The 25,290-nt window shown below is 38.0% G+C and overlaps 1 protein-coding gene across 7 annotated transcripts in view; it reads right to left on the reverse strand.

The window, feature by feature from the left end:
• Positions 1-2,238: 2,238 nt before the first annotated feature.
• The window catches only part of LOC144042751 (receptor-type tyrosine-protein phosphatase mu), a 245,438-nt gene continuing 222,386 nt past the window's right edge, over positions 2,239-25,290 (reverse strand). For 6 of the 7 annotated variants that reach the window (XM_077555673.1, XM_077555680.1, XM_077555677.1 and 3 more), the window contains 11 exons: positions 23,302-23,399; positions 20,697-20,813; positions 18,712-18,866; positions 16,941-17,076; positions 12,938-13,087; positions 11,971-12,144; positions 11,315-11,446; positions 8,276-8,401; positions 5,233-5,396; positions 4,696-4,831; positions 2,239-2,882 (listed from right to left, as the gene is read on the reverse strand). In XM_077555673.1, coding sequence (XP_077411799.1) covers positions 2,829-2,882; positions 4,696-4,831; positions 5,233-5,396; positions 8,276-8,401; positions 11,315-11,446; positions 11,971-12,144; positions 12,938-13,087; positions 16,941-17,076; positions 18,712-18,866; positions 20,697-20,813; positions 23,302-23,399 — 1,442 coding nt within the window. In that variant the 3' untranslated portion in view covers positions 2,239-2,828. The remainder of the gene's footprint in view (positions 2,883-4,695; positions 4,832-5,232; positions 5,397-8,275; positions 8,402-11,314; positions 11,447-11,970; positions 12,145-12,937; positions 13,088-16,940; positions 17,077-18,711; positions 18,867-20,696; positions 20,814-23,301; positions 23,400-25,290) is intronic. The other variant, XM_077555675.1, reaches the window with a different exon arrangement.

Genomic DNA, 25,290 nt, shown 5'->3' on the forward strand with positions numbered 1-25,290 from the left:
ACGTGAGAAGCATGATCTCCATGATAGTATCAGTGACTTTGAGTGTGTATGGCTGGTCCGGTGAGTGACATGGGTGTCATCGATTGAAAGTACAGACAGCGGTTTGTTTAGCTCGGAATAGCTGGTAGGATTTTTTTTTCTTTTTAAAGCGCACCAGCCGCAGTCCGTCCTTGACGATTTGAAAATTTTCCAAAGAGAAGATAGCTCCCATTCCACGTCCTTCTCTATGGTTGCCATCACACTTCAAAGGAATTAGAGTCGCCTTTTTGATTCTCTGAAGTCTTGTAAGAATTGGTTTAAATTGCAAGTTTTGGTTACTTCTAACGTTTCCTTAGTAATTTGTTAGTCAACTACCTGTTCCAAGGCTATTAGCTTAGCTTCTAAGGCAATAAGCGCAACGGTCCTCCTGCATTAGCCCGGTGCTAGCATAGCATTAGCATTAACATCCATATGTTGCATCGGTGATTGTGGACTTGCAGGCTCAGGCAACATCTGGCGAGTTTCCATTTTTTGTCGTCTTCGCCTTCTATCAACGCTTTCCTCCCTCACTTCCTGCTCCTCGTCTTCCCTTGGGTTGAGTGCGCGCGTGTGTGTATGTATGTGTGTAATAATTCACAAGCAGGCCGGCAATGAAAAATGAAAGACCTCCGCGCCCGAAGCAGATGGAGGAGACAAATGCGAGAAGCTTCAAGTTAGTGCGACAAAGTCAAACTTAAGTCATAGTTAACATGGAAATAGAAAATGGCCGCTCATTAGCAGCGGGAGGAGCAGCAACCGCATCCGATTTGCACGACACACTCTCCACTTCATTAAGTGTTCTTACTAACAGACCTGCAGCAACGTTGCAGTGTAGCGTTGTACTGACCTCTTGTGGTGGAAAGTCTCACAACAGCTTCGTTAGGCCCAAAGCAAAGGCCACAACATTAGGGACACCTGCGATATCTCTATTGAGAGCCAATGACAAACAAATACAAACATCTCCCATTGCTATGTTGTGTGATTCACGTGCAGGTTTAAAAATAAATACAATAAAAATAAATAAATAAATAAATAAAAGAATGTGTGCAGTGTAAACCCAATTTCTTTTCCAAAAGTAAATTGAGGTAATAACCATGTATGCATAAATACAAAAATAAATAAATGTTACAGAAAAAAATCAAACAACCAAAAATTATAAAAGGATATTTAAAAAATAGAATAAATAATTCAAAGTAACCTAAGAATAATAAATAAAAAAATAAACAACTAAAGGGAATGCATAAAAAACCCTCAATATAAATCAAAATCAGTAGTTTAAAGGTCAGTTCCTGTAAATAGTGGAGGTGAGAAAAATTATAAATAAAATGCAATAATGAAATGAATGAATAAAACTCAGATATTTAAAAAGATGTCATTAATTTAACTCAAAATTATTAAAATGAATAAGAAAATAGATTAGATAGCTAAATTAGAGCAAATACAAATAAGAGTGATTCTAATTCTAGAATTGAAATAATATAATAAAATATGGCATCAATCCAGTAATTAGAATAAAAAAATAAAAGTAAAAAATAAAATTAAATAAAACTCAAATAAATAAATAAAAATAAGAAAATCAATTATCATGAAAATAATTACAAAAAAGTAAAAAAAATACAAATCAAATAATCAAAATAAAAAGCACATAAAATCCATAGTAAAATATGAAAATAATAATAATAATAAATATTTATAGAAAATTTAAGATAAAACAATGTAATCCAAAACAATTAAACTAAATGTAAAACAAGATAAGAAAAAATACATGAAAAATAAGTTTAAAAAAAGCTGACAAACGAAGCTGTATACAGTTCAAATGAAACACAAGAATAAAAAAAAGTATAATAAATATATTAAATATTTGTTACTCGAAATGATTGTTAATATTTCTTCAAGATAAGATAACATGCAGTTGAATTACATGAAATGAAAACAAAAGGGTAAGTTAATGTCCTCAATTTATTTTATATTACATTTGAATATTTTATTTGGGTTTCCGTGACTGAATATAAGCTATTAATCAATTCAAATTTTTACAATTTAAATATAAAAAATGTGATTTTTTTTTTTAAGTATATAAATTCCAAGTGATGTTTGGAAGGGAATTGCAGTGAATGAACATTTGTGTGTATGCAGTCCCACAATTGTCCAACAGATGGCCCCATCACGCCATCTACCACATGCACGCACACCCAAAAAGACTGTACACACGTGCCACGCTTGATATTGTATTCCATTTATAGAATTGTTTTTCTCTTTCCAAGGCGTCATACAGGAGGACCAAAGAAAAACACTCACGATACGGTCCAGAAACCCAAAACAATATAAACATATGATTGTCACTCACTTACTGCCAGTCACAAATAAAGTCGGGAAATAATAAATAATCGACATAAATCTGTACAATATGCACACGAAGAGAAGAGCGTCGTAGCTTTGGGTCCCCTGCACAAGGAAAAGAAGCGGACGGACACGAGTCGCGACGTCACAGCCACATTCAGCAACTTTTTACGTTTTCATGAATTCATCTCCAGCGCAACTTCAAAAAAGAAAAGAAAAAAAAACAAACAAAATAATAATAAGAAGGAGAAGAAAAGGAGGCCATTTCATTATGTACACGCGGAACTACACGTTCCCATTCCGTAAATGTTTGACGCTCGTTGTCCGGTCGGGATCAAGACAAACTAAATTGTGTGCGCGTGTATGTGTGTGTTCGTGTGTGTGTGTGTGTGTGTGTCAGCTCGCTGCCTAACAACACACTTGGCACGTCGGACACGTCGTCAAAGTCTTTGGAGTCTCGACTCTCCCAGTTAGCCGGAATTCAAGTATTCCAGAGCCACTTCGTAGCAGAACTTGTACTGCTCCTGCAATGGGAGGGCAAAGGGGGTACTTCAAAATCAATACAATTGCACTTTGTTAATTTAAAACAGCCCAACAACTGCCTAAAGAAACGCCCTGCTAGCTTAATGCTAATGCTAATTAGCATCTGTCCTGCAATGCCGTCACCCTTTAAGTGCACGCGAGCGGTTCGGCAACGTGGAAGCAGACAATAGAAAGAAAAAAAAAAAAAACTCACACACGTATACTCTTTATCCTCTGCGTAGAAGAACTGATATTAGTGGCTTACGTTATAAAATAACAACATTGTCTTATTTTCAGTGGAAAGGGAATGTGTAAGTAAGAGCACAAAATACCGTAATGCAAAACACTAATAATGCACTGTAAGCCTCAAAATAAAGGTTGTAAATTACGTACTTACACACATTGCATCTTTGAGCGCCATTGACGTGAAATGTCGTTAATGGGGAACCCTAACGAGGAGCACCAGCCACCATTGTTGTCAATGTCAACTATGTTTTTTTTTTTTTAATTGGGAATGGGTGGAGAAAATATTTAAGCAGCTCTGGTTTAATCAGTAACTCATTCACTCGCAGCCATCTTCACTGAAGCAACCTCCTTCGCTCCCGGCTGTTTTACTGGATTTTGATTGATTTTACAAGGCCCACAGAATATTGTCTTCTATTGCTATAAAAACATGGAACCTACCGAAAGAAAGAGTAAAGTCTCTTCTTTCATCAGGAAAAAAAAGTATATTTGTATCCATTTCCGTTTTGCAGCAATTAGCATTAGAATATTGAAAGTTTCATCATTATGTACAAACTAATAAAAAATTACTGGCAAAAAGAGCCTTTTTTCAACCTGGCTGATCTTTTTTGCTCTGTTGCCACCTGCTGGCCGTTTTTTGTAATAACTACCATTTCTTCAACCGTTCTCTGTGGTTCAGAGGCTGCATCAAAGTATGCTCTAGCATTAAAACAAAAACAAAAACGTATAAATACGTCATTGGGACATTTAAAACATTTATCATAGAACATATTTATACGTTTTTGGGAGCAAATGACTTAAGATGGGAAAAGTAAAAAAAAAAAAGCATCTTCAGACACTCAAGAAAATGGCGGATCATTGGAAATTGGACCATTACAAGCAGCTTAAGATTGATCAAAGTCTTTGTCACTTTAAATCTATTACAAAAGGGTCACAAAATACTACTACTACTAAATAGTCGGGGCGTCAGGCGATTAAAGTTTGAAAAGCATGACTTCAATAGTTAACTCACAATTAATCGCAAATGTTAAATCTGTTTGAACATAAAAGTAGGAAAAAATGTGAAAGTAATAGAAATATGGCTGCATATTGCAGAAATATATATGCAGGAAAGAAAGAAAAAGAAAAAAAAGAAGAAATATGGCTGCATCTTGTAGACATTGATACAGTAATTTCATAATTCATAAAATGTTGTTAAAATAAAAAAGATGCACTGTACTGTAAAAAACTAGCGCGATATTGGATTTGTGTTGAGGTCATTTTTCTGCCACTAGATGGCATAATTGCATTTGTAAGACATTGACGACAGCTCCGTGCATTTTTCAAATGGCAAAAAACAACATGACCGCAGTCTCCACAAATATATGTATTACTATTAAATTTATTACTGCTAAATTTTGACGTGGGCGTGTCTGCCGTGTCACGACTGGAATCCCCCCAAAACGGTCATTAATCGGGCATTCAAAAAAATGAGCGGTCTTAAAGGAACTTTAAGTTAACTCAAAATGAAGGCACTCATTTGGACAGAAATATTTTGCCAAGTTTGTCTTTCAAGTGTTGACTGCTGCTCACCAGCAGGTCCACCATGTTGGGCTTGTTGTTCCTCAGCGTCTTGACGGCGTGAAAGACGTCGACGGCGCGCTGGTGCTGCAGCATCTCGCACACGATGCTGATGGCGCAGAAGGTGCCGCTGCGGCCGCCGCCGTTCCTGAAACACAATTCAGCACTTCCTGGTTCAAACTGCACACGGGAATGTACGGTAAACATTAAAATCATCTATTTATTTTACAATTAATTTTTAAAAACTTTTAAATTTATTTAGCTTTTTTTTGTTGTTGCCATTATCATTATTACATTTGTTTTGTAATTTCCCTGTTTTATTTATAACCAGTATTCCATTTTATTTACTTTAACATAAAACTATATGCACATATATACATTCTAATTGTATTTTATTATAATAATTTCTCCTTTTACAATACTAAAACAACTATACATTTTTTTTATTATTATTACAGTTCCATTTCACTTTGTGTAGAGAAAGCACTGTTGCAGTAAATATGTGCGGCCACTAGATGGAAGTGTTGCCTCTGTAAGAGTTGAACTTACAAGCAGTGGACCACGGTGCGCCCCTCGCCGCCGTCGTATTCGTCCTGCCACTTGTCCACCTGGCGGATGAGCTTGAGGAAGGAGCGCTTGGACATGGGCGTGTCTCGGTACATGGGCCAGCCCAGGAACTGGAACTGCTGCACCATGCGGTAGCCGTCCTGAGGCTGACCAAAGCAAAACAGCAAACTCAAAAATGGATACATTATTATTGACTATTTGTTTAGCTTGCTTGAATATGTTTATGCGACATTTTGCTTGTGTACCACACGTCTACTGACACGCTGGGTTTCAGGATCCATGTACAATATACTGTATTATTTTCTATTGAACCATAAAAACATGGTGCGATTGTCAAGGAGGAAGCGGAAAGACAGGAAATGGCACTTGGCTTTATCAAATTTTATTTAACGCATTGACAAACTCATTTTAATGTATTGAGCATTCATGGAGGTTGCCTATAGTTTTCCTCGGCAGTCCTCCATGAGTACTCAATACATTAAAATTAGGCCTGTATCTGCCAGATACTGATACCTGCTATCGGTATCCGCACATCCCTAATAAATACAGTTAGTTATTGTTATTAAACGCAACATACTAGGGGTGGGAATCTTTGAATGTCTCACGATTCGATTCGATTTCGATTTTTTGGGCCTGCGATTCGATTCAGAATCGATTTTCAGTTAAGGGCGATTTTTTATTCAAAATGATTTGATTGACTGATTTTTGCTTCAATTTATAGATGCTCAAGGAATCGTAATGATCTACTCCAGTCTGACTCGCTAATGCTAATTAGCGCGTTGCTCGCGGAACTTTTATCACTCAAAAGAACGGCTTCACGCTTATTGGAATAACTTGATTGTGACTTTTTGGCTACAACTTAACAGTGTATTAGACCGCGTGGAACCACGCTGCCCCTCAGTGGCCAAACCGGGTACAACATGAACAGCGCTCCCAATCAAGGCACACACAAACAAAGGCAAGACAGTTAAAATCATTTAAATCAAATCGATTTTGGGACATTTAAAATCGATTTTGAATCGTACTAAATGAGAATCGCGATTCTTATGAGAATCAATTTTTTGTCACACCCCTACAATATACAGTATGTATAAAGTGGACCTCTGCTATTCGTGGGGGTCAGGGGTTGGGTCGTCTTGTGAATAGTGAAAATCCGTGTATAACTGACGACCACTGAAATTCACTGTCGGAGAGAAGACAAAAAACATTTTTTTTTAACCCCCCAGAAATGTAAATATATATATATATAAAAATAAGACATCCAGTGTGTTTTCCATGAGAAATGGAAGGGGAATGCGGAAACTGCCCCCACCAATAAAAAAAAAAATATATATATATATATTTTTTTGAATTAAAGTTAAAAAAAAAAATCTGTTGATTTGCTTAATCATGGCTGGCAAGTATACTATATAGTACGTCAGGCTGCTCAAAAGTGGTATCAGTGTATGGTATCGGAGCATTTTTAAGAAAACTGGGAGCTGTACAAATGCACAGTATAGGCATCATTACGATACTGGTATCGGTGCATTCGTAATATGGCTCAATAGCTATCATCTCTCGGGCCCCACTAGGCAATTGCTTAGGTATGTGCATGTGAGATGCAAAAATGAAGTGCGCGGTTCCTCCTGGGAGACGAACGTTGATGGATGAGCACGGTTACCGCGGGAGACGTGCAGTTAAGCAATCAGCAAAGATCCAGACGCTCTAAATCGCACCCAGACACGTTGATCAATATCTGCTGTCAGCGATCAGGCGTGATTAGATGGGCCTGGACGCGGGGACGCACGCCCAAAACATTTGCCGTCATTAAAACTTTCCAAAGAGCGCGCACGCCGTGTTTTAAGTCACATTTTAGCCGTTCTCGAGGTTTGAATGGGTTTTTAGATTTGTTTTTGTTTTGAAATTGGAAATTTAGCAATCAACTGGGATGGGGTTAAAACTTGGGAAATAAAATGTTGGACATTTTTTAAAGATAAAAAAAAAACAGGGCAAAATGCCGTATTGTAATCTTAAAAGTTAATTTTGCAAAAAAAATACAGTAAGTTTTTTTTTTCTCCTAATTTTTTTTAAAATATTTATTTTTATTTAAAAAAAAAAGGCATTCATAAAAGTCTGAAGTGGAAAAAGATGTTAGTAAATATTGTATTTGAGGAATTTGATTTTCTCATAAAAAAAAAAAAACTAATTTAATTTTCAATGAATTCATTATGCACACAATCAACTTGATTCAGGACCAAATGGCGATAAACAAGCAAAAAAAAAAAAGAAGAAAAGAAACGTTGATGAGGAAAAAGTAATAATGGTTCAAACAATTTTTTTTTTTTTACAGAAAACTTCCCCAAAACATTTATTTAAAAAATTAAATGTTATAATTATTTATTTTCAAGTTTAATATTTAAAAATATATTTTTTTATATTATTTTGTTTTTTATTTTAACACATTTAATTTGATCTGAATTAACGTTCATTTTAATTAACAAATTTTAATTTAATTGATTTTTAAATATTTTTTTCCTAGCAAAAATTGAGTTATTTTTCAAAAAATACAGGAAGAAAGAGGTATAAAACATTTATTTTGGTATTAAACATTTGTGGTGGTGAAAAAAAGAAGAAGAATATTTTGGGAGAAAAACATTCCCAAATTATTTTACTTTGTACAATTAATTTTATTTTCTGTGTGTTATTTTTTTTTTTTATCATTGTATGATTTATCTAATAATAAATTATTCTTTTTTTTCAGTTTTTCCACATTGGCTTTAAAAACCCAACATCCCGTGACAACGTTACTCGTGCTCCTTTAAAAACAAACAACAACAAAAAAAAGCAAGGGAGCGAGCGAGCGAGTGTGGCGGCGTCTTCGTTAAAGAACAGAAGGCCTCGGCCTCTGCACAGCTTGAACGGACAAATGGCGGCGACTGAGTGGGACGTGCGAGGTGTGCTGGCAGAATATAAATTGGCGCGAGAAGAAAACAAGTTCGGCTGAAAGTCAGCAAAAAAGGAGAGAAAAAGTTCCGGCTGCGCGTACCCGCGCTGCGTTGTAGATGCGGAATATTCTGCTGATGATGTCCTCCTCCAGGTCGGCCGACACAAATTCCACCTGGATGGGGCCCAGACGGTGGACGCCGTTTTCCGGCCAATACTGAGGGCACAACTGCAAACAAACATAAAACATGGCGAGTCAAGACATGCTCAACATGGCGGGTTGGCACAATCTCACGCGCAAACAAAAATAATACATGGAAGTACAATTCTGTGGAGGGAAGCCAAAGTGCCAACTGAGAAAAAGTACGGTTGCAACAAAAGTTGTGAAAAAATGAATTTTTCATGGAAAAAGTTTGTAAGAAAAAAAGTTATTAAAAAAAAGAATCAGACTTACATAACATGTACTTTTTCTACAAGTAGTATTTTTTTCATAGTCATAGTTTTGTAAAAAAAAAAAAAAAAGTTAATATATAATAATCATACTTTGTTGTGGAAAAAAGTCATACTTTTTGAGACTACCCGTCTATATATATTGTTTTGATTATTATGTACAGCACTTCATTTGAGCTGAGGTTATTTTTTTCAAGCGCTCTACAGATGAAAAAAGAAAAAATACTTTTTTGAGAAGAGATTTTTTTTTTTGAATTTGTCATCCATTTTCCCAAAACTTTTTTCATGAGAAATTGCAATTGTTCGCCAGAACTTTATATTAAATTTAAATTTTTTAAATTTATTAAATTATTAAATTTGGTCTTTTTTATTTTATTTTATTTTTATGAAAAAAGTTTCACCTTTCAGGAAAAAGTAACATTAATTGCAAATAAATGTCTCAAGAATATCACATATATATATATTTTTATATATATATATATATATATATATATATATAAAAACATTTATTTTCTAAAATAAATAAATAAATGCTGTTGACTGAAATTGACATACTGTTTTCTGGGTTTGATCATGTGACGTTTGTGAGCCCGTGGGCATTTTGACGTTAATTTTAATCAACAGCAGGACAAAATGGCCGCCCCATGAGATGAACAAAAATGGGTGGATTTTTCTTCGAAATGTGAAATGAACTGAGCTTACTCCACAAACGCAACATTAATCAGAATATCGTGTATCGGGTGCGCACAAACTATTGCAAAGAAAATGTTGGACTTGACTTCCACTTCAAAAAAAAAAAAAAGTCAAATGAAGGCATCAGCCATGTTTTGTATGTTTAAAACGTTCCTTCCATCGCTTCCTCTTTTTCCCGCCTCCCAGTAGAAGAATCAGTGTGTGTATTTTGCGCGTGTGTATCCCACTCGTGGATCCCTCATGTGCCACATTAAGAGATGCTCGGTCACACGACGGCGAACAAACAAGAGAAAACAAACAAACCCACTTGAGAAGAGTTGAGGATGCGCATACTCACAAGCACCAGTACAGTGTGCACGAAGTGTGCGTGTGCGAGTGTGTTTTTGTGTGTGCCGACGTGTGACAAGCACAAATACACTGATGGCGAACACGGTACGTTCCCTCGCCGCCATCGACAGCTGCACTTCCTGCCTTCCCACATCGGTGGGCTACAGTGAGAATATTGAATGAAAGACGCTAGCCCCCCCCCCCCCCCCCCCCCACCCACTTCACCCAAGGAGGGAGGAAGAGTGGGAGGCACAGTGGCTTTGATGGGCGGGTGTTATGACAGAGCCTCGGGCGGAGAAATGTGGAGAGCGACTGGAGTTGCTCGCTCAGCTCATTGACAACACGCGCACACGCACACTGCCGCTTTTTACCCACAGTGCATTGCTGCAACCAGCTTTCTGCTGGGACTTCACCATATTCAGAAACTTTTTTTCACCTTTCCAGATTTTTCAAATGTGTGTATATATATATATATATATATATATATATATATATATATATTCTCACACACACACACACACACACACACACACACACACGCACACACACACACACACACACACACACACACACACACACACACACACACACACACACACAGTGGTACCTCAGAGTTTGAACACAGTTCGTTCCTGTGAATTGTTCAAAATTGGAATTGTTCAACCTCCGAAACGTTTTATCCCATAGGAAATAATGTAAATGCAATTAATCTGTTCCCAAGCTCCAAAAACAGAAAATTCCTATTTTTACTTTTATTTATGTAAAGAAAATAAAAATAAAACATGTACTGTACACCCTGTACAGTATTTAAACAATAAAAAATACCTTACCGTTTTTGTTGTGTTGTGATGGCCTCAGTGGATGAAAAATGCTATGCTAATGAATGCATGCTTTAGTTCAGTGCTGAGTTAGTGTATTTTACATTGGGCATAATGTTAGACTTCCAAGGGGTCCTTGTGCGCTGTTTAGCATCAGGCACGTTGTTGAACAGCTAAGGGGGGGTCCTTGTGCAGTATTTAACCCTGGAGAACCCAAGAACCCTTTTCTTCTTTGGAAAATTATGAATTATACATAAATGACTGCTATAAATTCACTGAACACCAAAATATATGTGTGTTTTTTTAACTAGCTCAGAGTTGCTAATTTCTCAAAATATATATATAAAACATACTCCTAGGCATTCTGCAACATGATATGAAATGGATTAACAAAAAAAAACACAATTTTACCATCTGATGGTTTGCTGAGAAGATGGTTTTGTTTGGATTGATTTCCAGCTCAACAAAACAGCATGTTGCCAGCCATCTTGTCATTACCACTCTGGCTCATGTAAGTGCAATATTCATCCACTAGATGGCCCCATGCAGGGGTCAGAAGTGGCACTCTGGACTTTTGAAGTTAAATTTGTAAAAAAAAGAAAAAAGAAAAAAGAAAAAAAAAAGTTCTTTGTTATTCGAGTAGCAGAATTTATAGGGGCCAAATTTGACCCTGTGGGTTCTCCAGAAAGTAGTAGTAGTAGTCGCTGTCGGTGCAAGAATCTCCTTCCTAAATCCACTATGGTTCGTAGCATTGTACGCTTTTCTTTTCTGCCACTGGCACTGCTGTCTTTCTTTGGGCCCATAGCGAAGAAAATTGTCGTGGGAAAATCCAAATGCACATGTTTTTTGCGTACCTGTGCGGGGTCGACGTCGTTGAGCATGACGATGGAGGTGCAGTGGTAGTCCAGCACCAGCCTCCAGAAGTCCTTGACCGTGTTGGGCAGAGGATGCTGCGTCACGATGAATGCCGACGGTTGCTTGTAGCTCTGCCGGGACGGATGGCAACAGATATGTTGGGACGTTTGCAATATTTTGAACCAAGTCGGGAGTTTACAATCGTTAGCATACAAACTCCATAATGCGGTATTCATTCTGAGGAGACGTGATGTTTCTCCAAAGGCTGACACGACCGCCATCTGGCAGTCAAAGCTGACACGCCAGATGGTCCGTTTGACCGACGGGACGCGAACAAGACAGAAAGCTCTTTTGAGGCTGTGACTGTTTACAAACTCTTCTTTGCTATCGTTTGCTAATCCACGCTAATCAGTTTGGGGCCACTATTGTTTACAAACTTTTCTGATTAAAACCAATGCTAATCAATTTGTTAGCCTTCTGATAAGACTGCTGATAGCACACAAGCTAGCTAACCTTTACATGGAAGACAATTCAAACCAAAATGGCTGCTAGCTGCTAATATTCATGCTAATCCCTTTGTAGGCAGTCAGTCTTTTGCATAGAAGTCAGTTGCGATAAAACTTAAACAAAAAAAAACCAAACTGTCGTGTCTTACATCCATGAGGGCGGCGTTGATGTAGTTGGAGCTCTCGCCATCGATGGTGATGAGGAAGGGCAGGCAGCGGTCGGGCGGCAGCACATCCATGCAGCGGTTCTTCTCGTGGTTGCGGGGCAGTAGCGCGATGCTGCAGTCTTCCACCCTCAGCGTGGGCGTCACCATGTTTAGCGTCTGGACAAATTGATAAAAACAACTCTCGTTAGCTCCTGACATGCTAACGGTGTCGAAGTAAGTGAATCCATTTTAAGCCACACGGGGGTCCATTTTGTGCCATTCAGTTTTTCAGTTTTAGGCTTTGCTTTAACTGCAGACTGTGATTTATAGATGGTTGTTTATTTATTTATTTGTTAATTAATGAATTAATTCATGTATTTATTTTTGTTGAGTTTATACTACTATACTATAATACTTGCGGTACTGTGATTAATTATCATTCTGAATTTTTTTTCTTGCACACAAGAAATACACAATTTTTTCTTATTTAACCCCACCACCCAAAAAACAAAACAAAAAAAAAAACAACTAAACTGAAATGAAGCATTTTGGAAAAAACTAAAAAAACAAAAAACAAAAAAAAACTAAACTGAAATGAAGCATTTGGGGAAAAACTAAAAAAACAAACAAAACAAATCTGCTCTGCTTATTAAAACATATATATATATATATATAGACTGTATATATATATATATATATATATATATATATATATATATATATATTGTTTATTTTATTCAATTTAAAATTTACTTTAAATTAAAGGGTAATTCATTAATATTTGTTTTTAAAAACAAATTACAGTTGAAAAAATATTACTAAAAGATAATTAAAAAAAATACAAACAATCTTATAAAAAAAATATAAACAAATATTACCGAATTACAAGTTACTAAAAAAAAAAAAAAACTAACAAAACAATCTATAATTTTTTACTGCATTTCTTGTGAAGGTGACAATTTGGGCCTACCCGGAACTCCTCCTTGATGGGGCTGGAGTTGGTCTGCGGGTCGAGTCGATTCATGTCGTAGTAGACGGAGCGGAACTGTCCGGCGGGGATGGTGGTGTCGCCGCACAGGCACGCCTCCAAGATGGCGTCGTGGATGAAGACGTACTGCTCCTGCGAGACAGGGCATCCTCATTGCGAATCCGTCAGGGAATCAAGTACAAGACGAAAACCGCCAAGCTGGGTCATTACAAGAGCGCCGGAATGAAGTGGGGAAAATGGTGCAATTATGTCCCGTTGGAGGCCTTTCCATGAACCGTCCATGTTTGTCCCTGTGCGCCCCCCCAGGATGTTTACTCTGACTAATGTTTGTCTTTGGTTGCGCTTTTAAAGGTCACATGACATATTTTGCTGCGCTTGGTTATCACTGCAGGAATTACAGTACCTCTAATACTTTGACCTTTTAAGAACCCCCCTGACCTAAATTCACACTGACAACCCCGCGCGTTGCCAGTTTATATGTTGAGTGCCTTTATTATTGTTCTGATCAAAGCCATGCACACCATTTGATATCCGACAGTTAATAAATGAAATGAGGAAAATGCTCATTGATATTTTGTGCAAATCAGCAAATAAAGTGGTCGCATAAATTACTATTTAGAGAAATGCATTTAGTAGTAAAAAAAAAAAAAAAAGTAAAAAAAATAAGTGCCAGACCGTGCTAATTGTTCCCCATTCAAAGCATGCAGCCACATTTCAAGTTACGTTTATTTATATAGTGCCCTTAAGCACAAATGAGGGCTAATAATTAGATAACAAAATTATCCAGTCATGACAACTTGAGTATAGCCAGGAACTCTTGCTAAAAGCAGGAAAAAGGTGTGACGTTTTTCTGCATGCTTTGAATGGAGGGAACAGTCACACCATCTGGTGCACACACAAATACTAATTTGATAAATAAAATGAGTAAAATGCTAATTGATATTTTGTACAATTTTCCATTTAATACAGAGCAGCGATCAAAATCTCAAATTTGAGGTGAATAAAGTGGCATCAGAAATCACTATTTAGAGAAATGCATTTAATTGTAAAAAACTTTCATATGAAAGAATTTTATTTTGTAAAAAAAAATATTAAAAAATCACACTCTTTACTGCTTTCTGCACGGATGCCTTGCTACTGAGATGATTATATTATATACTCTAAACATAAAACAAAAAAGCATTGAATTTTACGGAAAAAGTTTTTGTTTTTCGCCACTATCCAGTTTCAATGCATTTCAATATAGCGATGTCGAGGCTGCATGCTTTGAATGGTGGGAAAAGTCACATGAATAATTTTTTTTTTGTCTGATCTCCCCCAATCTGCATCAAGCACAATAATAAACATTTGGTTCAATTAATGCCTCAAAACGAAGCTTTATCATCTTTTGGAAAGCTGATTTTTCATACAGCTTTAGTTTTTAGGTGTACCTAATAAAGTGACCAATGGCTATAGGACGTAAAATACGCAAAAGGTAGCAGGAAATCCTGCTTCTTCCTCCTCGTGCATCAATCAGTCAAGCCGCTGTCATGGTGACAGCGCTTGAGGCTTGATGGAAATCTGTTCTGAAGTGACATTTTCAGCCGACACCCGCTTGTCGTCTCCCGGTAAAATCCGCGCGCACGCAACGCAACATGGTCGGCGATGAGGGAGATTCGCAAGAAAACACGTGTCGTCATTTAGATAAGCCTCATTCGGAATTCGACCTCTCGACCGTAACATCGTTTTCGCTTGGGTGCTCGAGCAAGAATCCACCGAGCAGCGCGTAGCTACGAACTAGCGCCAGCCAACTGCGGTGGAGCGAGAAATACCTGCAAGGCTGAAAAAGCAAAACAAAGCAAAAACAAAATGTTCTTTTGGTAAACTTGGAGGTCACTGAACTTGAGGAGAAGCGAGTCAAGATGAGCAGCGCTCGGGCAGCAGCAACACGGAAAACGTTGACACATTTGCATATATTTATTTTTTTATATTTATTTTTCCTTCTACATTGTTTAATGCTTTTTGTTTTGAGATTTTCTATATTACAAAATTAAAGGAATACAGGAGAAAAACAAGAAGAAAATATACATAAATAAATTAACAGAGAATAAATAAAACAAGCATAAAAATGTTGATTTTTATGCTTGTTAGAGATTTTTTAAAATTATTTAATACTTTTTATTTTATAACATTTAAAAAAAAAAGAAAACAGAAATGTTATTTTCTAATTATTTTCTATATTATTACTTTATCACTTTATTATTGGCTTACTTTTATACTTTTTACGCTATTCTCTCATTTTTTACATCCCAAAAATATACAAACCCAATTCCCCAAAAGTTGTGACACTATACAAATTGTGAATAAAAACTGAATGCATTTGGGGGGTGCCAATTTTTTATATTTGATTCAGAATAGAACATAGAGAACAGGTCAAAAGTTTAAACTGAGAAAATGTATCATTTTAAGGGAAAACTATGTTGATTGTAAATTCCATGGTGTCAACAAATCTAAAAAAAAGTTGGGACAAGGCCATTTTCACCACTTTGAGGCATCCCCTCTTCTTTTTCCCTTAAAATGATAATTTTTCTCAGTTGAAACTTTTGACTTGTCATCTCGGTTCTATTCTGAACAAAATATTGAAATTTGGCACTTCCACATAATTGCATTCAGTTTTTATTCACAATTTGTATAGTGTCCAAACTTTTGGGGAATTGGGTTTGTATAACAAGAACCAGAAAACAACCAAGCAACCAAATAAATAATATATAAATAAACATAATTAAAGTATATAAATTAACATACAATTATTCAACAAGCAATTATTTTTGGTTTCATTTTAAATAATGTTACAAATTATATGCATTTATTTCAAACTTTTTATTTTGTGATTTTTTTCTATACCAATATCTGAAAAATACTATAGAACCAGAAACCAAAACAATAACAATAAGAAAATTTAAATTATATATTTTTTGAACATCAATTATTATTATTATTATTTTTTTAATTCATTATCTTAAATATCATGCTAACGTTATTGATTATATGGCATATTTGTTCAACCATTAACTCTGCATCATCAAAGAGAGCAAGCCATTTTTTCAACACTTTAGAGTGATCAATAATTCTTAAAGATGACTTTTGAAAAAAATATATACGAAAATTGTGATTTATGAGCTTTCGGCTCGACGCTAGCTATTTGTAAAAATTATTTAAATGAATGGATTCAAAATGTTTTACAAATCAAAAGTATAGTATCCAGAGCAGCCAATCACTGCGAAGGAGGTCGTCAAGCAAGAACACCAAAAAAAAAAACAAGGTTTGGGAACACTTTGAAGGTCACTGAACTTGAGGAAAAGGGCGAGCGGCGCTCGGGCAGCAGCGGCGCTGAAACGTTTCGCCATTAAGCCCAACGACGCTTGCTCCTTTAAAAGGGAATTACCAGCAAACGATGCGTTCAAGTGGCACCAGATGGCCCGCGTTCAGGAAAGTCCTTTGCCCGCTTATAAGCCTTTAAAGCTCTTTTACGACGGCAGGACATGCCAAGCGATGCCAAGCGAGCGTGCGCCGCAATAAACGCTTTTTGTGAGGTGCGCTCAGGTGCAAGTGGGAAGGAAGTGACACCCATGTTTGCAAAAGTCCTGATGATGTTATGAATTCATTGTGTACGATGCATTTGGTGCACAAGGGGTAGATGGTGGAAAAAGCTTTTATATTTTATATTTAATACAGAGTAGTGATTACTGGGTTCCTGACAAATCCTTTCTCTGCTGTGTGGTGCCCAAAGTTGTTAATGAAACCATGTTGTGTACATGGCTGAACAACAACAAAAAAAAAAAAGGCAAAACAAAAATAATGTAATGTGCTTCATGAATTCTGCCTAGCAACAAGTGACTGCTCAATCATGTATGCTATTATATTTGATATTGAATGCAAAATAGTGATTATTGATCTAAAGACCCAACTCCCAGTGTCATGCCCCTGGGTCCCGGAGGCGGCCTACCTCGGTCTGGACCATGTTGACCCGGCGCGATCGCAGCTCCCGTACGCAGTTGTAGATGTCCACCACACCCTCGCGCTCCGCCATGTCCAGCATGATGTCGATGACGATGAAGCAGCCCGTCCGACCGGCGCCAGCGCTGACGAGAAGTGAAGGAAAGAACACGGACGACTCATTTCATATCTTGGCCCAAAACATGAATTACAAACCGTAACAGCAACAATCCATCCATCCATGATCTATATATCTATCAACTCCCTCCATCCAACCATCCACTCATCCATCTATTCATTCCATCCATCAATCTATTCATCCATTAATCCACTCCATCCATCTATCCATCCATCCATCTACAATCTATCCATCCATCTATCCATTCATCTACATCCATCCATCCACTCTATCATCTATCCACCCATCCATCCATTCCACCCATCAGTTTATTCATCCATTAATCCACTCCATCCATTGATCCATCCACCCATCCAGCCATTCATTCCACCCATCATCCACTCTGTCCATCCATCCATCCACTCTGTCCATCCATCTAACTATTCATTCCACCCATCCATCCATCTATCCACTCCATCCATCCACTCATCCATCTATTCATTCCATCCATCACTCTATTCATCCATTAATCCACTCCATCCATCTATCCATCCATCCATCTACAATCTATCCATCCATCTATCCATTCATCTACATCCATCCATCCACTCTATCATCTATCCACCCATCCATCCATTCCACCCATCAGTTTATTCATCCATTAATCCACTCCATCCATTGATCCATCCAGCCATTCATTCCACCCATCATCCACTCTGTCCATCCATCCATCCACTCTGTCCATCCATCTAACTATTCATTCCACCCATCCATCCATCTATCCACTCCATCCATCCACTCATCCATCTATTCATTCCATCCATCACTCTATTCATCCATTAATCCACTCCATCCATCTATCCATCCATCCATATACAATCTATCCATCCATCTACCTATCCACTCCATCCATCTATCCATTCATCTACATCCATCCATCCACTCTATCATCCATCCATGATCTAACTATCTATCCACTCCCTCCATCCACTCCATCATCCATCTATTCATTCCACCCATCAATTTATTCATCCATTAATCCACTCCATCCATCCGTCCATCCATTCACTCATCCATCCATCTATCTATTCATTCCACCATCCATCCATCTATCCACTCCATCCATCCAACCATCCACTCATCCATCCATCAATCTATTCATCCATTAATCCACTCCATCCATCTATCATCCATCTATCCACTCTATCCATCCATCCATCTACAATCTATCCATCCATCTACCTATCATCTATCATCCATCCACCCATCCATGATCTAACTATCTATCCACTCCCTCTGTCCATCCACTCCCTCCATCCATCCATCTATTCATTCCACCCATCAATTTATCCATCCATTAATTCACTCCATCCATCTATACGTCCATCTATCCACTCTATCCATCTATTCATTCCACCCATCAATTTATCCATCCATTAATTCACTCCATCCATCTATACGTCCATCTATCCACTCTATCCATCTATTCATTCCACCCATCCATCCACTCTGGCCGTCCATCCATCATCCATCCACTCATCCATCCTTCTATCTATTCATTCCACCCATCCATCCACTCTCTCCATCCATCCACTCTCTCCATCCATCCACTCTGTCCATCCATCCATCCATCCACTCCTTCCTACTACAGTATTTACTGTACCTGCAGTGCACCACCATGGGCCCGGCGTTGCTCAAGGTCTTGGACTTGACGCGGCGGATGAAGCCCAGCAGCCCCGTGGAGTGGTAGGGTACGCCGTGATCAGGCCAGCCCGTGAAGTGGAACTGACGGATCTCCCGGATTTCGTGAGCGCCTCGCTGAGGGGTGGTGACGGACAGACGGTGGCCGTGGTAACATGCACACAAACATACGTAAAAAACACACACACACAAACAAAAAAACAATAGTTTAGCCTGTGTTTTTATTTGGCAATTTAATTATTTTGTTTTTTACACTGTGGATTGTTGTTCATTTCGAGTGTGCAAGGTGGTGGCTATCATCGCCCATTAGATGAGATGAGGCAAACGCTAAGGGTGCTGTGGATTCAGGATGCGGCAACAATTTCACCTTCGATATAATTAGATTCAAATTATTACTAATAACTGTTACTTTACAAGTGAGAATCATACGCCTTGTATATTTTTCTCAAATTATTTTGATTTGGCCAATAAAATTAGCTGTCTAACAAATCGCGCTACAGTATTTTTTTCTATTTTGTATTTTAAATTAACGATATCAAATGAATTTAAGGCAATGTTAAAAATGAAATCTCGCTTAGGTTGCCACATTGACCAGGCCGGGCTATCATGAATAACAGGTGAGAAGCACGATCGCATTCATCATATGTGCACATTCCAATGCTGCTTATGCAGCGCATATGTGATGGAGCATGACACAAACGTGTGCTTTTTACCCTATCGATGATTTCTAGTGATTCTGCTTATTTCTATTGTTCATGCTGGCAGTTGTCAAGAACCCTCCTGTTACGCTGTGGGTCAAAATCACCCACTTTCAAGTTAAAGAACAAATGTTAGCTTTTTGCTGGCAAACTTGGTTAATTTTGACATATTTTGCAATAAAAAAACACTTAAGATGCTTTGAAACATTAAGTATAAGTCAAAGTGACCCAACATTTTTTTTTGCTATGAAACGTCACATTAACTGACTAAGAAATTGTTAAGCTTGAATTAGGTGAAATAAAATGCTTAATAATAAGCTATAATTTTTTTTTTATTGGGTTGGTTTTGGAATGTTAAACATTCCGGGTCAAAATGACCCATTTTAAGAGGGGAAAAAGTATCAATATTATGATGAAACGTCTCATCGGTACGATATCAGTCAGGATGTGGAGACGTTGGCATGACTGTCTGATGACTGTATAACCGTCCTCTGTTTTTATTGTTTTATTGTGTGTATTTCTGTTTTATGTTTGTTTACTTTGGACCAAGAATCCGGAATAAAGTTGAATTGAATTGATTGAATCATCGACAGACAATAAAATGGTTCACTTTGACATATTTTCAATTTAATGTTAAATTTTCATCAGAATGCTTTTGGAATATTAAACATAGCCCGGGTCAAATTGACCCATTTTAAAGTTAAAGTTGTTTTTTTCCTATGAAATGTCTCATCAATTCAAATGTTTCAGTTTGACATATTTTCAATTAAAATGATTATCGGAATGCTTTTGGAACATAGCCCGGGTCAAATTGACCCATTTTAAAGTTAAAGTTGTTTTTTTTCCTATGAAATGTCTCATCAATTCAAATGTTTCAGTTTGACATATTTTCAATTAAAATGATTATCGGAATGCTTTTGGAACATAGCCCGGGTCAAAATGACCCATTATAAAGTTAAAGGACTACTAATAGTACCATTTGATGATGAAACCTGTTAAAAATGGCTCATTTCAAATATTTGCAATGAAAATGGTTAATAATGATTATTGGGATGCGTTTTTATCTTTCAAGAGTACACATGGGTCAAATTGACCCGGGAAATAATTGCTGTTCCTGATAACCCATCCTAACAGGAGAGGAAATAACTAATGAGAGAAGCGGCTATTGTTTTGTATGACAGATTCATTGCGTGATTTCCACTGTGCAAGGTGGCGGCTACCGCGAATAATTGTCGGTGCGTAACCGTACCTTCTCCACGGCGAAGGTACGAATGACGTACTCGGAGAGGAGTTCGGTCTCGATGAGCGTCACCTTGATGTCTCTGTAGATCTCGGTGTCATCGGGCCAGTATTTACAACACTTCACCTAAAAAAGACAAAGGTGCCATAAATCGCATCTGATGAGCGCCGTAAAGCCGCACGGTGCGCGACTTGTAAAAGGGATAATTGGCACGACACGCCGCCGCCGCCGCCGCCTGATGTCTCGGCGCTTCGGGCACGTCAGAATGAGCCGGGCGGCCCCTCGTAAAACCCCATCAGTGAAGGTGCGAGGGGGTGGGGGGTCTCCGTTCGCACGTTATTGCATCTCATCCCTCGGCCATGTGAAAATGAGTTAAATGGTACAGAACCTGAGCGGCCGGGGAGGGAGAACATGAAAAAATGCATGAGGGGAGGGAGGTGGAGGTCCAATAATGATGTGAAATAATAAACCCTGGGCTGTTAAGAACAGATTTCCCTACAGGAATCTAAAAGACTCCAGTGGAAATATTACTGGTATTAGGAATAATAAGAGTGCAGAATTACCCGCCCTCCTCCTCGTCCTCCTCCTCTTCTTCAATTAAACTGTTGCTAGTGAGGGAGATGGAGAGATGACGAAGGAACGCCTTCACGACTCCTCTGAGGGTCCCGTGAACTGGTTAGCGGCGAAATGAGAATTTCACAACGCGCGCGCGCGCGCATGCACTAAAGTCGGGGTTGACTAAACCCCCATGGCGATGGCCACTTTCAGCCATTCGGAGGAATTACAGACATTATCATATGTCGGAGTGACCCGCTCCACTCGGTCACAATTGGTCTCATTAAGGCTTCCTTCTTTTGCCATTATGTTTGTTTCTATTGTGCAAGGTGGCGATTAATAAAAATATTGGATAATCATGACATTTACACGTGTAACTGACATGATGTGGACTTATTTTATTTTAGTATCATCTGTGGATTATTTTCAGATGTTCAGTTTATTTCTAATGTGCACGTTAGCACTTATGATGAATAACTGATAAGGACCAATCACATCACAGTAATTGTGAGTATGGGTTAAAGTTCGCATTGTGAGTGCTCATGTGATTGGGTTGTTTCTAGATTGTTGCCACTTTTGATTTCTATTGTGCAAGTTGTCAGTTATGAAAAACAAGACAAGAGATTGCATAATTATGGCATTTACACGTGTAACTGGCATGATGTGGATTTATTTTTATATCCTCTGTCAATTCTTTCTAGATGTTCAGTTTATTTCTAATGTGCACGTTAGCCGTTATGATGAATAACTGATAAGGACCAATCACATCACAGTAATTGTGAGTATGGGTTAGAGTTCACATTGTGAGTGCTCATGTGACTGGGTTGTTTCTAGATTGTTGCGGCATTGATTTCCATTGTGCAAGATGTCAGTATTATTAGTATGCCTGTATTTATATTTTCACTCTGTGGATTAGTGTTAACATTGACATTATGAGTGCTTAATTGATAAGGTTATTTCTAGATTATTCACAGTTGCCAGGTTGATTTCTATTGTGCAGGTTGGCAGTTGATTGCATAAGTAAAATAGAGCAGAAAATAATGGTAATATATACTATAAACATAATATATATGTACTGTATACATTGTTTTTGTTCTGGATTAGTTAAAGGTGTGCAGTTTATTGCATTTCTAATGTACAAGGACAGATCCCGTCAGAGCAATTGAGTGTGTCTGATTTGACATTTCCAGGTGACTGAGCGTGAAATGGTAACTGTCTTCTTTTCAGTTATGTTTATTTCTATTGAGCAAGTAGCTCAAGTTGACAAGGAATGATCATGCTAACTCAGCAGATGTGCTTTACCGTTTCTGTTGCGAGTTTTAATATGACTATTTGTTTCTACTAGCTGAGTTGATTTCCATTGTGCAAGGTGGCAGCCAACAGATGATTTCCTACGGGGTAAAAACTGCGGGAATCAAAGTGAATTTACTCACTTCTTCCAAATGAAAATCGGAGTATCTCATACATCAAGGCCCCGCCTCCTCACAGCGTAGAGCGTGTGCTGCTGGATTTCCCAAAATTCATCAGCGAGCAGATGGCCCACTGCGCCACGCTTCGACGACTTTACGAGCGAGCTCGACTGTGCAGCGGCAGCCGGCATTGGCCAGGGATCATATAGCAGCCGCTCGTGGGACCCCCACGGGGGCGCAGAGGACGCCGCCCGCCGCCGCTAAGCAGGTGTGCAGAAGGTGAGGGGCGGGGCTCGGCGGGCACGAAAGCGGCCTAATGAGGTACCAGGAGAGCAGCGGGCGGGCGCCGTGAATCATTGAGCAGCTCCGCTAGGCTGCAAAATCAGCAGAATGTGAAAAGGTGCGCTTGTTTCTCAGCACCTTTCGGCCACCGGGGCGCTCAATTAACTGCTTGGTGCAGCTCTTGAACGCAGCTCAGCGAGCCAAGTGCAACACATTAAGGCCGCGGGAGATACTAACAGAGAAGAGAGTGCAATATTCAAAGAATATCAATTGTACTCTTCACTGGATGAGAAGCCTCCCCTCCCCCGCCCTCTCAGGAGCCCAGGAGGGGTCATGTGACCGTGAAGTGTAGCAAGCACGCAACTCACCCGTCCGACTTCCACCAAGTTGGTCACCATGACGATGGCCGCCGTGTTCTCCTGCCACACCATCCGCCAGAAGTCCAACACTGTCTCCTGCATGGGGCCTGAAGACACACAAGAAATTGAGGGGGATTTTTTTGGGTGGGTTGTTTGGGGGGGCATTGGCTGCAATTTACATATTTGACCCGCAGATGGCACTATCTGCCATTCAAAGCATGAAGCAGTTTTACACCTTTTATAATGATTGAAGAAGGATGTGCTAAAACTTCCTGGTAAAGATTAATCAACGACTAATTGATTAATTAATTGATATATACTAAATAAATCGTTTAGCGACCCGTTTAACTCAGTCAAACCCAAAAACATATGTTTTTTTTAATACTTTTTCCTTCACTCCCAAAAACATATTTATACGTTTTTTTTTTAAAATGCTAGAACATACAAAAGGTTTGATGCCGCTTTTGACCTGAAGAGGTTGCATTGAATAATGGTAGTTATTATAAAAAACGGCCACCAGGTGACAGCAGAGTATAAGAGATCAGCCAGGGCCATGTTGCAACAAGCTCTTTTTCGAAAGGTTTGTGAATAATGATGAAACTTAGCTACATTCCAATGCTAATTGCTACAAAGCTGAAACAGATACAAATATACTTTTTTTCCTGGTGATAGAAGAGGATATAATCTTTCTTTTGGTAGGTTCTATGTTTTTATAGCAATAAAACACAATATTCTGTAGACCTTGCAAAATCAGTCAAAATCCAGCAAAACAGCCGAGTTAATTTAAAATAGTCTAAATCCCTGGAATTTCAGCCTTGCAATAGTAAATATTCTCAGATTTCTGTAGTCCTCCATGAAAGCGTACTGATTATCTGTGTTTTTTTCAAAATAAGACATTTTTGCAATCTTCTATTGGAAAACAATGATCAGCATTTTTGCCAATTTTCTGACATGTTACAGACCAAACCAGGAACTGAATCATATTTCATTTATGTTAGGACATTTTATACACTGTTGATTTCAAATAATGTCCTGTTTTTGATAAAGTGTTGGAAATTCAATAATAAAAAAAAAAAATCACATTAATCAATTAATCAACAAAAGGATTAACATATCGTCAACCTCTTAAAATAATTGCCCAAATCATTTTTTTTTGCAAAAAATAGTATTTTTGTCTAAATCGGCCTCATAATGCAAATGGTTCAAAAAAATGTTTGTGTTTCCTGAAAAAAAAAAAAGACTTAGGCCATTTTTTAAGAAGGAGTCGACAATTTAAAAAAAATCGTCAGTTGCAGTCTTACCATGTAGTGTTTCATTCACAACAGGCAAGACAGTTTCACGTCAGTTCTCGATTAATGGGAAGTTGACTCTCTAGAATTATTCAGGTTAATTAACAAGGATGAATATTAGTTTAATCAAGCACGCGACTTTGAAATTATTGCAAATTAATTAGGATATGCAAATCAAGTTGGCACACAAGCCCCCAACCAACAGCAATTACGTGGAGAAATTAGTCAAATGATGTCGACGAGCAAACTCAAAGTTGATTATTAAAATGCACTCATTGTTTTTACTTGTCGACAGCGTGTTGGATAATTACATGTGATGAGAAGCAGGTCAAAAATAAACACGGGCAAAATGTGAGACGATCATCAATGGCGACACATGCTTGGCGAGGCAGAAACAAGTAACAGGTGTAAAATGTTGCTGCATGCTTTGAATGTGGAAAAAGTCGCACCCTTTTAGGTTTACAAATTTAAAATATTATAGGCCATTTTTCCTCTTTCATTTCGGTCAACAAATTAGTTTCCTTTATGTTATGATTTCAATTTGATGTGCTTGTTTTTTTGATGTGCCCCCATTTAAGGCATGCAGCAAAAATGTTACACATTGTTCTGCTTTTTCATGAATGTGAGATTGTTCTCGCGCCTGTCGACTTAGTTCTTCATCGCCTTTGATCTGCTTTACATCTCATTTCAACACCTTCTTGTTTATTTC

Source organism: Vanacampus margaritifer, chromosome 2, assembly GCF_051991255.1.
Source record: "Vanacampus margaritifer isolate UIUO_Vmar chromosome 2, RoL_Vmar_1.0, whole genome shotgun sequence".
Taxonomy (NCBI): Eukaryota; Metazoa; Chordata; class Actinopteri; order Syngnathiformes; family Syngnathidae; genus Vanacampus; species Vanacampus margaritifer.